The sequence below is a fragment of the Rhinoderma darwinii genome, chromosome 5 (genome assembly GCF_050947455.1).
Source record: "Rhinoderma darwinii isolate aRhiDar2 chromosome 5, aRhiDar2.hap1, whole genome shotgun sequence".
Taxonomy (NCBI): Eukaryota; Metazoa; Chordata; class Amphibia; order Anura; family Rhinodermatidae; genus Rhinoderma; species Rhinoderma darwinii.
This window is the reverse complement of record NC_134691.1, coordinates 108,690,846-108,705,986: the sequence shown is the minus strand read 5'-3', so window position 1 is coordinate 108,705,986 and position 15,141 is coordinate 108,690,846. Positions and strand designations below refer to the sequence as shown.

Genomic DNA, 15,141 nt, shown 5'->3' with positions numbered 1-15,141 from the left:
CCGTGGCCGCCAGTCTTAATAAAGTCCCCCCACGGTGTTTACTAAAATATTACGGAAAGATTGCTTTCCTTTTTTTATTTATAGTGTAAATTCAGAATACAGAAAAAGAAATGCCTGATGTTCCATGTTTGCTTCATGATTTCCCTAAAACCAACTTTTTGTTTTGCAGTCAGAATGTAACATAATTTTAATACTGTAATATACTCTTGTTATAGGACATCTGATATGAGTGCAAGAATCTAATTTAAGGGTATGTTCACCTGCAGTGTTTTCAGACGTAATTTGGGCATTTTACGCCTCGAATTACACCTGAAAAAACGCCCCTAATACGCCTACAAACATCTGCCCATTGCTTTCAATGTATTTTATGGTGTTCTGTTCCCACGAGCCTTCATTTTACGCGTCGCTCTCACAATACGGCGCGTAAAAAGACGCCCGCGAAAAAGAAGTGCATGTCACTTCTTGTGACATTTTTGGAGCCGTTTTTCATTGACTCCATTGAAAAACAGCTCCAATAACGGCCATAAAATAGACCGCGAAAAACGCGAGTTGCTACAAAAACGTCTGACAATCAGGAGCTGTTTTCGCTTGAAAACAGCTCCGTACTTACAAACATTTTTGGTCACTGCATGTGAACATACCCTTATTGTGACACAATTACCACGTGATTTTATAAAAACAAATGATTAACCTCAAGTGCGGTTATAAAAGTAAAAGTAATTCTGACAGTTAAATATTGATCTGTGGCACAATTTGCTTCTTACATTATATACATTACATATAAGTGCATGCAAATCTATGTATAGCAAAATGTTGTCATTCACAAGTAAAAGCTGCCGAAATACATTATATAGAGGCATTAGAACTTAGAGGTGTAGGTCTCAAATGCAAACTCCGTAACAGGTCCTCGCCATATAATGTGCCATTTATATTTCTGGTGACTTCTTATGCGGCAGAGAGGCATTTGGTCTCCCACAGGTGCAACTTCTACTCCTGCACCCTCTATAGCTACGCTACTGGCATTATATCTACACTAGAATAATATAATACATGATCCCAATTATATTTTACAAATTGATCTCTTTATCCAACAAGTGGATAAACAATTGTATAAATAATAAAGTTTTTGGATTAACCCATGAAAAAATACATATGTGCAAATCATAAGAACAAGAATCCTTTGTAGACATTGAGCTAGCAAGGAATTCTGGGGGATTTCAGCAATGAAGCTTGGAGCGTAGTGAATGTAGCTTTAGACTATAATACCGGCGGTTGTAAGATTATGGTCAGCACTGGTATGAACGTGGTGCTCTGTGGTAGCAAATAATCTCCAATGTACTTTATAAAAGGAAAACATGTACCTAAATTATCATATCCCATTAACAGTAGATCACAAAAGGTTCTTTTTGCTTATTTTCTTTTATTCTTACATACATACATACATACATACATACATACATACACTACCGATCAAAAATTTAGGGTCACTTAGAAATTTCCTTATTTTTGAAAGAAAAGCACAGTTTTTTTCAATGAAGATAACATTAAATTAATCAGAAATACACTCTATACATTGCTAATGTGGTAAATGACTAGCTGCAAACGTCTGGTTTTTAATGCAATATCTACATAGGTGTATAGAGGCCCATTTCCAGCAACCATCACTCCAGTGTTCTAATGGCACATTGTGTTTGCTAACTGTGTTAGAAGGCTAATGGATGATTAGAAAACACTTGAAAACCCTTGTGCAATTATGTTAGCACCGCTGTAAACAGTTTTGCTGTTTAGAGGAACTATAAAACTGACCTTCCGTTGAGCTAGTTGAGAATCTGGAGCATTACATTTGTGGGTTCGATTAAACTCTCCAAATGGCTAGAAAAAGAGAGTTTTCATGTGAAACTCGACAGTCTATTCTTGTTCTTAGAAATGAAGGCTATTCCATGCGAGAAATTGCCAAGAAACTGAATATTTCCTACAACGGTGTGTACTAATCCCTTCAGAGGACAGCACAAACAGGCTCTAACCAGAGTAGAAAGAGAAGTGGGAGGCCCCGCTGCACAACTGAGCAACAAGACAAGTACATTAGAGTCTCTAGTTTGAGAAATAGACTCCTCACAGGTCCTCAACTGGCAGCTTCATTAAATAGTACCCGCAAAACGCCAGTGTCAACGTCTACAGTGAAGAGGCGGCTCCGGGATGCTGGCCTGCAGGGCAGAGTGGCAAAGAAAAAGCCTTATCTGAGACTGGCTAATAAAAGGAAAAGATTAATATGGGCAAAAGCACACAGAAGATTGGAAAAAAGTGTTATGGACAGACGAATCGAAGTTTGAGGTGTTTGGATCACACAGAAGAACATTTGTGAGACGCAGAACAACTGAAAAGATGCTGGAAGAGTGCCTGACGCCATCTGTCAAGCATGGTGGAGGTAATGTGATGGTCTGGGGTGCTTTGGTGCTGGTAAAGTGGGAGATTTGTACCAGGTAAAAGGGATTTTGAATAAGGAAGGCTATCACTCCATTTTGCAACGCCATGCCATACCCTGTGGACAGCGCTTGATTGGAGCCAATTTCATCCTACAACAGGACAATGACCCAAAGCACACCTCCAAATGATGCAAGAACTATTTAGGGAAGAAGCAGGCAGCTGGTATTCTATCTGTAATGGAGTGGCCAGCGCAGTCTCCAGATCTCAACCCCATAGAGCTGTTGTGGGAGCAGCTTGACCGTATGGTACGCAAGAAGTGCCCATCAAGCCAATCCAACTTGTGGGAGGGCCTTCTGGAAGCATGGGGTGAAATTTCTCCCGATTACCTCAGCAAATTAACAGCTAGAATGCCAAAGGTCTGCAATGCTGTAATTGCTGCAAATGGAGCATTATTTGACGAAAGCAAAGTTTGAAGGAGAAAATTATTATTTCAAATAAAAATCATTATTTCTAACCTTGTCAATGTCTTGACTATATTTTCTATTCATTTTGCAACTCATTTGATAAATATAAGTGTGACTTTTCATGGAAAACACAAAATTGGCTGGGTGACCCCAAACTTTTGAACGGTAGTGTATATATATCTATACATATATACTGTATATATATATATATATATATATATATATATATATATATATATACATACATACATATATATATATATATACACACACACACACACACACACACAGGGCTGCAGGGCTATTGTGATGCCACTCCGTAGCATCTCATCTGTTTGCAAATGGAAGTGAGATACTTCAAGGCCTCATGTTGCTTCGTGACAAGAACACATCCCATGCCACCATGCAGTTCTCGCTTCACACAAAGAATAGAACTGAAATAAGGTGTAAAGTTTTATAGGAATTAAAATCATTCAGCTGAACAGTATGTGAGCTACTTGTTTGAGACAAATACAGTATTACGTCAAAATTTTATTGAGGTTCCTTCAAATGTTGCACTCCTACAATATGATGCTAAGGTACAAGCAAAAATGTGCACCTCTAATAAAGTAATGCAATCTAATAATCAAATATTAATACATATTTTATCTTTTACAACTATTGCCTTGCTTCTAAAATATCATACTACTAATGTTTTGCTGCTGTCCAAGGACTGAATTTGAGGCATAAGAGTTTGAAGAGGCTATAGAGAGAATATAGTTTTTCTCACAGCAGTATCTTTATGTCTAATATCAGTGTTCTTGCATGCAAGTGTATTGGTGGACTGGGTAACGCTACTACGGACTATGCCAATAATGTTGTGAGGGCGCGGTCACCACCTGGCCTAGATCCTGTTGACAGTGCCATTTTGATGTAATGGGTGGTAATGGAAGCCAGGGGTGACACCCCACAGGAACTTTGGTCCAAAAGAATGGCACACAGTTCAAATGTGCAGCTTACTCTGTACTCAGGCATTGCGAACTTGTTGGTTTCAAATATCTACTAGTACACAGCTCAACAAGCTTACGGTTACAGTCTCACACACAGGGGGCACAAACTTGAACGTTTCAGATTTACATATCATGCATGTGGCTGTGGCAGATTGGTGGTATTTATTCACTTATTTAGTTGCCCAATGGGCACAATTCTTAGTTACAGTCTCTTGCAAATTACTATGTATAATGGTTGACTGTGGTGACAATGTCACTGGTTCACTTTTGGCCTTTTCTGCTGCGTCACCACCTACAACCCAGTCACTGACACGTACCTTCTTTCCTCACCACAGTCATATGCCTAACAGTATTTGGTGCCAAGGAAACGTACTTTTGTAGACTCCAGTTGGCCCTTCCTCCAGAATGTGCGAGCGTGCAGAGTTAATCTTCAAGGGACCTGCCACCTTAGTAATGGCGTCTGGGGCCATACTTCTCCGCCCTTCAAGGGAGCACCACCACAGCCTGCTAACAACAGCATCTTCAATATAACACTGCACATCCTGGTCATGCGACCACAGGTTCTATCTACATAACACACAACAGCACAATATCAAATACTATTGTATTTTGATACTATTGCTGAACTAGGGGGCAGCAACACACTATATTTACTGCTGCTGCTAAGACCAACATACAGACACATGATTGGTCTTCAACCTGCTAAGAAATTACATAAAGAAAAGTACAGTCATACATTCACATTTGGTGCCCCAAGCATACCTTACATCTCATCCTGGGTTTAACTGATGCAGTACTCAGAATCACACTGCAACTGGAACCTGAAACAAAAAACATTTGTTGCCTATCTACACATGGTGGTCTCGCCCACCATACTCTTCAGCGCCCAAACTTGCCCAAAAGTCTCTGGGGCCTAGTATTTCTGACGGGGCTTTTTCACACCTTTACACAAGCTCATGAGAAAAAGTAAAACATAATTTATAAACTTAAATTCAAGTTTTAAGCAGTTTTTGGTGAATGTCTCCAGGTATTTAAGGAAATTCATTAAAACCAATTTCCTAAAATGATTCCCATAGAAGAACAAATATGCGGAAAATAGATTTGCAATGGCTGTTCTCAGAATACAGGCTTTTCTTATACCACCTGTATTGTGTAAGTAGAGAGAGGAGGTGTATTCCAGTAATGTATACAGAACAGTCCTTCCGATCCCTCCATTCACAAAATATAAGCCTATATTCTGTGGACAACACTTGCGAAATCAGGGACAGGGAATTTTATTGCATGTAACTTCTCTCCCATGGGACCTGATTTGTTCCTACTTGTAATAGGGTCAATTCAAATTGCAGACTTATCTGGGAATTGCTGATATTGCAGTTCTCCAATATATCTCCACTAAATCTAATATGGTAATAAAAGTGATCAAAGATAAAGCTTCACTGTAATGAGCCCAATAGACATAAAGCGTTTGAGGCAACTTGTGTTTGTGAAGATTATGTTTTTTCTTTACTTTGTATTAGCCCAAGTACTGACCACTATATCAAGCCATATAAAATGGAGCTCAGTTACCGTAGTCTCCCCCTGATTTGCTCCATCAGTATGTGGATCTGACTTCCCGTTTTGTTATGGGATATTCCCCAGTTTTTTATTAAAAACTGTTATCATGGACAGATAAGTAAAATTTACTAGATTCCATCAGTTTGAATTTTTTTGGGCTGTTGAATAAAAAAATATTCTTCACCTGCTTAGCAATAAAACAAAGCCAAATAAACAATTTAGGCATTTTAGATGCTGCAGATATTGATAAGTGAGGTGCTTTATTTAATTGCCTGGCTCAGGCTTTATTTTTCCTATAAAACATAACATCTGGCGCCGTCAGGTCCTTTGGCACACCTCCTATCTCTGCTGAATGATCATGATTAGTATCTACTCTGTTTATTCACTAGCCACCTTCAAGTGTTCTTGGGATTGTGCCATCTGGTCCTGGGATTTTCTTGTAAGCATCATACAATTCCTTGTACTTTTTATTTTTGTGAATAGAAGTCTTGTTGAGAAACTTTTATGATATTTCTGAAGCACTTATTCATTAACAAGGTTTAAGTAGTCCCGGAGGGACATTAGCTTGCGCTCTTATATGATCTGTATGAAATTGACATGAAATATGCAGTAGAAGTCACAGTTCATTTTGAGAGTAGTGTAATTCAGAAAATGATGACATTGTTTTTTTGTGACTTAATATTCAAACTCAACATTATTGAATGATGAGCAGGATTTTTATTTCATTTCAGGGTCACAAAACTAAAAATAATACTTAGTCAAATATGAAAAGATGATTTGTAGGATTGAAGGTCCCTTGCAGATTATGAATCCTCTTTTCTGACAGCCCCTTTTTACCTTTGATTAAGTGCCATAGGTTTAACAAATGTAGCTGGATTTGATAGCCAATAACCAATTGTGGCATTTGCACTAGGATAAAAAGAATTGTGCCATCATGTCAGTTTCAAAAATTTGAACAGTGTTTTTTTCAGGTCTTCAGGCTTCTCAATTGAGTATTCATGACTTCTATTATAGTGTATTCAATCGTGTTGTTGGTTGCCCTCTTCATCCTTTACTTTCATGTGAGCATTAACATTTTCCAGTAATTTGGGTCTTCTCAAAATATGTCCACAGAACCATAACTTCAGTCTGGTGAGTTCTGCTTCAAGCGTGAAAGTAGACTTGAATTTGCAAACTTGTTTGTTTTTCTCCACTTCTACAGTATTTTCCCGTTCAAATCCAAAGGCACAATTACTTTTTTTTCTTTTCACGTATTGATCATCACAACAAAAGGTTGCCCGTTCTAAAAGAAGAAGGGTAAAGGTGGCCATACCCCTTAGACTAATGTTTGCCAGACTTGCTGCTTTTGGCAGGACTTGGCGACCATCTATTGTGTAATAGATGTTTGGCTAAAGTTCCTAGGCAGATGTCGGCGGGGGGGATCAGCATGTTGAATTTCAATTTCAAGGGTGTGTCTGGTAGAAGCTTATTCTCCTCTCCTGTCCATGTGTATGGGGAGGTTGGAAGAAATAGCTGTCAGTAGAACGAGCGTCCAGCAAACAGTTATTGAACAGCTTAATAGTTCAGGTAACAATTGATGCAGGTTAACACCTTAGATGTTGTGGTCAATAACAACCGGGGCATCTAAGGCATTAGAAAAAGGAGGAGACCCTCTCTGACAGCTCATTGCCCCATCCCGCAGTGCGATTGTGGGGTGCCAATGGTTTGGATGGCAGCCTGGGGACCTAATAAAGGCCCTTAGAGCTATCATCTTTGTACTCCTAATAAGCCCTGTCTCCAACAGAATCGTTATATACTGCAATATATTATTATTGCAGAATATCAGTGCAAGGGATCCATAGATCACTGGTACAGTTTTTTTTCCTATTCCACCCCACAAAGATTTTTTTCCTGTTTCCTATTACAATATATGGTACAATACATAGTGTCATGAAAAACTACAACTTGTACCGCAAAAATCAAGCCCTCAAATGGCTATATAGACAGAAAAATAAAAGGAAGTTGGGGAGGAAAAAATAAAAATACAAAAATGGGCTGTGGCGGGAAGGGGTTAAAAGCAAAAAAAATATATGTTTTTAGGTGAAATTGGGTGTGTTTAACAAATAAACACAATATTACCCACTTCAGATCCCCTAAAACTCTGTTCTGATTTAGATTGACATATAAATTAAAGAATAATGCTACAGAAAACCTGTCACAGTAAGGATCCTGTATAAGGGCATGGACCCCTTGATGTCATTATAGATTTGACTTATGGCTAAACCAGAGCATAGAGTCTAAGGGATTTTAAAATTTGCACCTGAAAGCATGATGTATGATGTCACTGCTGTCTCTTGTAGGTTTGTGAATAATAAAATCTTAGGTGGCATATGCCTAGGTTGTTGCATAGCAACAATCCACGAATGCACTGGGTGACCACCACAAATCTCTTCCAGTCCATAGATGGATGGAACCAGGTTATTTTTGCATCCATAACAAACAAAATGTGGGTGCTTTAAACTTTTCAAGTACAACTTCTTTCCCGAGGTTGTTATGAATATCTTATCCTACATAGCTTGTGGGAGTCCAGAAGGCTATTTATTAAAATCAGAATCCATGGCTTGTCGGTCTCACTGGGGACACACTTACATATTTTCCCTTTAGCTTTAACTTTCTAGTTTAGTACCAGGCAGAATAACAATAACTCATATACATTATATATTCTATATCGTATGTATATAGATGCACTGTCCTAATAGTGTCCATCCTGTTTATTACAGAAGAAACAGGATAATCAGAAAAAAATAAAATGACTGATGTTCTCCTGATACATGCAAATATAATTACATTCATTGCACAATAATATTTTCCCTTTCATGCAAAGAAAAGTAGAAACAAAATCAGATGTAAGATCCTTTATTATTCACTGTGCAGACGGCCAGGTGCATTGTACACAATATAATATACAACAAAAAGCAGCATCTCTTGCATTAGCCAAGTTTTCTTGAATGATATCCTGGACATTTTGCTTGTAGCTATGTATAAGAATGTTCCATTTAGGGAGATAATTACTAGCAGCGAAACGGGGATGTGTGGCAAATGACGTATTCAATAACACAGCATCATGTTCTATATTGCAAGTGGACCTGACACTTAACCAAGAATATTTCCATAATTGCCGTGTAAAACAAGCAGTCCTACAGAAATGGACTAGTGAGGGTATGTGATGGCTACATTTCAGAATGAGTGATATATAACATTATACTGGCCAGTACTCCCTATCTTTTTAGTATTGTAGCTTATTATATGCCCCACTACATACACTCCACCAACCCCCTCCTATAACATTTCCTCTTAGCACTGGCGGCAGAAATCTATTTCTTTCCAGGCCACCCAACGCACCTTATTAAAACCATCCATCATTGAAATTTGTATTTTTATTCTCTGTTTTTACACTAGTTGCCCCCAAGACTCAAAAAGCCGCATATACATTTCCACAATAACAAAACTTCCGCCTAGAGGCACTGTATGCATTGAAACAGCATTTATAGACTTGTTTTTGCCAACAAGAAAGTAGATGAAACCATTCAGTTCTCCAAAGAGAGTCTAACTTTACTATTGCATTTTGTAATGGGTATTACTTCCTTCAGGATATATATTTTTTTATATATATATTTTCCAGTACATTGCATGCGATTTTGTATTACCCTCAAAGTAACAACTGACATATTACAAGCAGGGACATTATAGTGTACGGTACGGCAACAAGTCATAGCTGTAATGTTTTCTGATCTGAAAATGAACATGTTCTATAGCGTGACAGCTGAGAAAGACACTTTGTTCTTTATATTGAAAGAATGGGAATTTATCTTCTTAATGTATCTGATTTAGTTCGAAAGACATGTGCATGACATCAGTGGACATGGTTAATATGACATTTGTACATACAGCTTATAAACCACTGAATCGACAACAACCAAATATTGGTGGCGGCACACAAAAACTTTAAAGTAAATGGTCACCTGTTAGCCCCTTCTTTATCTAAAAATTCCAAAGTTGTCTGCGATTTAATTTCACAATATATCTACATGGGTATCTAAGCTCCATTTTTTTTATTATTACAGAAATTAATATTCCCTAATAACCTCCACTCGATTCAAATAATAAGTTCTACTTGCTGCAGCCACCTCTAGGGGGGGTTAAGCGTTTACTGCACACAGCTCCTCTTGAATTCAATAATGATAATATATGCAATATACTCCACTGGTGTGGCAGACAAAATGTTATCAGGTTTTTATTACACATATTTTTTAAACATTCTTGTGGTGTTTTTTATTTTATTTTGTTTTGTTTGTTTTTTTGGACTATTCACATACAATAAATCTTTATTATTACAGTTTGGCTACTAGAGCAGTCACAATAAGCTGATATTTCCTGTTCTATGCAGCTCAGTTGTCAGCTTTGCTGTATATACAGGCGCAGGGTGAGGAGAATAATCTCATTATTATTAGAGGGTGGGATAGTTAATGACAGCTCTATTGTATTACCTAGATAACATAAGATAGCAACACTATATAGCATACACACAGATAAGACTCTCTATACATCTTCTCTGGTCTTTGGGGTAGGAGCTAAACTCCATCACTTTCTGGAGACTGTAAAAGTCTATAAGATTTGTCTGTCAATTGACTCCCATTAATCTCAGCTGCCATAAAGCGCACACACACTGCTGTACTGACTACACAGGAAGTACAGGTAGGACGTGCGTGTCTCCAACATGGCCTCCCCAGGGAAGGTTTTACAAATAAAAAATAAATAGCTACAACATTTTTAAAAAAAGAGCAAACACTGTTTTTTATAATCTATATACTTATATATTTTATTTTATTTTTATTATTAGATTTGACACATTCCCTTTGTATAAACAATTGCTATTAAAATCAAGTAAACCTTTTGATTCAGCAGACCAAGTCAATAAATCTTTGATAATTTCCTATTTAATTATACTGGCAAACAGAGTTTGATTAGTACACAAAGAGTGAGGACACATGTAGGGGCGTGCGGTGGGCGCGGACAACATATTGTTAGTCAATTGCCATACGATTTTGTAGTTAATACTGGAGTTTAACCCGCAAAACCATGCAGCCATTAACATTGATTGGCAGCTACCCATTGTTATAAGGTTAATGGGCACTTATTTCCAGGAAAAAAATCTATGTGTTACAAAAAAATATTATTTTTCCAAGAATAGCGTAATTATGACATTCAGACAGTGGCTATACCACTATATCAGCCATAGCGTCTGCTACAGGGCCTGCAGCATGAGGGGGCCCTTGCCGCCCGGTACATAACATAACATTTATGTGCCGGAGCAGGCAACACGGGCACCCTCATGCCCAGTGGCCATGCTGGAAACAGGCATCCGGGGCGCCCTGGTGCTAGCAACAGCCACATTCAGTTGTATCTGCGTCCTCAGGACACAGATACAGATAAATACTATTACATAGCAGATATCTAGTTCACTGCTTCGCCATTCACTAGGCCACAGGCCCCAATAGGCCTGCAGCCTATAAGACGCTGGGACAGGATCCCTGCGCAGGCTGACGCAATGACGTCACTGGATCACGCCAGCATGCGCAAGATTCCCGTCTCGGCGTCTCATAGACTGCAAGCCTAACATGGCAGAGGAGGCTGTGGAGCAGCTCCATTCATCGCGGCAATGGGGCTAGATAAGTACAAGTTTTTATTATTTGTTTAGGGGCTGTGTGGCACTGTCTACAAGGGAGGCTGTGTGGCACTATCTAAATGGGGGGCTGTGTGGCACTATCTAAATAGGGGTTTGTGTGGCACTATCTATAAGGGGAGGCTGTGTGGCACTATCTACAAGGGGAGGCTGTGTGGCACTATCTACAAGGGGAGGCTGGGTGGCACTATCTGCAAAGGGGGCTGTGTGGCACTATCTACAAGGGGGCTGTTTAGCACTATCTACATGGGAGCTGTGTGGCACTATCTACAAGAGGGGCTGTGTGGCACTATCTACAGGGGGACTGTGTGTGACACTATCTACAAGGGGGATGTGGCACTATCTACAGCAGTCTGTCTGTGGCATGATCTACAGGGGGTGTGGCACTATTTACAGGGCTGTGCGTGGTATATCTACGAGGGGGCTGTTTGGCACTATCTACAGGTGGTGTGGCACTATCTACTGGGGGACTGTGTGTGGCGCTATCTACAGGGGTCTGTGTGTGACACTTTCTACAGGAGTCTGTGTGGCACGATCTACAGTGAGCTGGGTGGCATTATCTACAGGGTGGTGTGGCACTATTTACAGGGCTGTGTGTGGCATATCCACAAGGGGTGCTGTATGGTACTATCTACAGGAGGTGTGGCACTATCTACAGGGGGACTGTGTGAGGCACTATCTATAGGGAGACTGTGTGTGGCACTATCTACAAGAGGGGGCTGTATGGCACTATTTACAAGGGGGCTGGGTGGCACTATCTAGAAGGGGCTGTGTGGCATTTTCTACAGGGGACACTGTGTGGCACTATCTACAGGGGACACTGTGTGGCACTATCTACAGGGGACACTGTGACACTATCTAAAGGGGACACTGCGTGGCACTATCTACAATGGTCTGCGTGATCACTATCTACAGGGGGCTGTGTGTGGCACTCACTACAGGGAACTGTACATTGCACTATCTACAGGGGGCTGTGTGCCACTATCTACAGGGGGCTGTGTGCCACTATCTACAAGGGAGGGTGCGTGGCACTATCTACAAGGGAGGGTGCGTGCCTCTATCTATAAGGGGGGCTGTCTGACACTATCTACAAGGGGGTGTGGCACTATATACAAAGGGGGTGGCACTATCTAGAAGAAGGGCGTGTGGCACTGTCTATAGGGGACACTGTGTGGCGCTATCTACAGGGGGCACTATTTACAGGGCTGTGTGTGGCATATCCACAAGGGGTGCTGTATGGTACTATCTACAGGAGGTGTGGCACTATCTACAGGGGGACTGTGTGAGGCACTATCTATAGGGAGACTGTGTGTGGCACTATCTACAAGAGGGGGCTGTATGGCACTATTTACAAGGGGGCTGGGTGGCACTATCTAGAAGGGGCTGTGTGGCATTTTCTACAGGGGACACTGTGTGGCACTATCTACAGGGGACACTGTGTGGCACTATCTACAGGGGACACTGTGACACTATCTAAAGGGGACACTGCGTGGCACTATCTACAATGGTCTGCGTGATCACTATCTACAGGGGGCTGTGTGTGGCACTCACTACAGGGAACTGTACATTGCACTATCTACAGGGGGCTGTGTGCCACTATCTACAGGGGGGTGTGGCACTATCTACAAGGGAGGGTGCGTGGCACTATCTACAAGGGAGGGTGCGTGCCTCTATCTATAAGGGGGGCTGTCTGACACTATCTACAAGGGGGTGTGGCACTATATACAAAGGGGGTGGCACTATCTAGAAGAAGGGCGTGTGGCACTGTCTATAGGGGACACTGTGTGGCGCTATCTACAGGGGACACTGTTTGGCACTATCTTCAGGGGGCCTGTGTGTTACACTATCTACAAGGGAACGTGGGATCGTTATTAATGGAATCTCATAAAATAGTGGGGGGAGGGGTAGATAAGTTACCTCCCCCAGCCCACCCTCCCCTATTTTATGAGATCACATTAATGTAATCTACCATAGATCTATATTAATGGGATCTCATAAAATAGGGAGGAAAGGAGGAATGTATGAAGGCATAGCTGTAACATAATAAAAGAGGCTATACTTCCCCCTCCCTTTTACACTTTAAAAGTGAGCAAGAACAAATGGAAACAAGTCCTTCCTGTTCCTGTGTTTTGAGTTTCAGGTTAGTTTTTTATTTAACTATTATGAGTATGAAATAACATAATTAAGTGATAAAACATGTTAAAATATTAGTGCGTATCTGTTTGTCACATTTTTCGTAACCCTGTAACTAAAGGTTAATAAGATTACACTTGGCAGCCTAGCTGTATTTTTACATTGCACACAGAACTGATAAATGTTCATTGTCAAGAGGGCATGGGTGGTGGGGGTTTCGTTCATTGTGGGGGAGGGGGGCAGTCAAAAGTTTGCTATGGGGTCCAGTCTTTCCTAGATACGCCCCTGCATTCAGATATGTATTTATTTTGTTTTACAGAATCTCAAATGAGCACTCTCCAAAGCTTCAAATACGGAGCCACAGTTACTTGAGGGCAGTGAGTGAAGTTTCCATTAATAGGAGTATGGACACCCTTGATCCATCAACCCTCCTCCTTACATCTCCTAAATTCCGATCTAGAAATGAGAGCTACATGAGAGCCATGAGCACAATCAGTCAGGTGAGTGTTGAGCTCCCAACCAGTTCACAATTCAGAAAAATGGTGGGATTAGAGCTCAGTATTGATCTGGAGCTTGTGAAATGTGCATCCTGTCATTCCATCTTCAATATTTTCAGAGGAGATTATAAGCATTCACAGTGGGAGAAAGAAGAGACTCCACTGTGTCATTAGAGAATATGTAAGCTCTCCAACCAGTGATTATATGTTAGCTAAGATTAGGTGAAGAGTACAAACATTTAGAGCGTTATTTATTAACCTTTCTACGCCAGTTTTCTGGCATAGAAAAGTTGCAAAAGAGTCCAAAAACCGCAATGTGCGCCACCCTTGCCACTTTTGTGATAAGGGTCATGGTTTTGGGAAAATAGAGTGTGGCTACTGCGGCCTGGCATATTTCTGATAATTTACGCCAGAAAATTGGAGTAAATTATATTGGAAATCTACACCAGCTCCAGCTGGCACAGATTTCGCTCTATGGAGCATAGCAAGGTAGAGGCCTCATACCTTGCCTCCCCTGATCAGACCTGACACCGCCCCCCAACGAAATAATTAAAAAACATATATATGTACATACATATCTTCTCCCCTCCGGCTCACTCATCGCTCCAGCGCAGCTCATACAATGTAATGACACTAGGCAGCGCCAGGACATTGTATTCGATACACAACTGATGACATTGCAAGCTCTGCGTCGCATATAAGGCAATATAAATTCTGCTCAGCGTCAGGACCTTGTATGAGCCGCGCTAGAGGTTTGAAGGGACCCAAAGGGGAGAAGATGAGCGGTGAGGTATGTTTTTTTAATGTTATAGGTGACTAGGGAAATGTATGGCGCCTATAAACACTACAATACTATGAGGCTTTCGCCTCTTAATAAATGTGTCACATTTTTCTATCTATTAAGTCTTAATAAATTACCCCCTTAATGTACAAAAATGTTAAGTCTTGAGAGTAAACAATTTTAGACCTCACAGATTTATTGAAATTTACTATATCTAGTTTGCATATATGAAGAAAATCTATTTGTAAGGCTCTTATTACACTATTCCCTTTTCAGTTCAGGAAAAGCTTCAGCGGCTGATAAAAGTAGTTTAAAGCATTCTCTGAGTATTCAATGCTTGATTTCAACTAGCAAACAGTTAGAGTGATGGAAGATATCTGTGTGACAATCGTAGCTCGAAAGACGTTGTATTCTAGAGGGGAGTTTTCATCTGCCTGCTTCTTCAATACCTCCATCTATTGTAGCTCTTATCAAAGCTGCAGTATAGTAGTAAAGAAGAAAAACACAGTTCACTTTTTGATGAAATGAACGGTCTGATAAAATGTCTATATAATGCTTTTAACCACTAAAGAGAACA

General features: G+C 40.3%; 1 protein-coding gene across 4 annotated transcripts in view; it reads left to right on the top strand.

Annotated features, from left to right (window-relative positions):
- Window positions 1-15,141, top strand: part of DLGAP1 (DLG associated protein 1) — a 598,634-nt gene that overhangs the window by 394,127 nt on the left and 189,366 nt on the right. For all 4 annotated transcript variants that reach the window (XM_075826387.1, XM_075826388.1, XM_075826390.1 and 1 more), the window contains one exon: window positions 13,606-13,786. In XM_075826387.1, coding sequence (XP_075682502.1) covers window positions 13,606-13,786 — 181 coding nt within the window. The remainder of the gene's footprint in view (window positions 1-13,605; window positions 13,787-15,141) is intronic.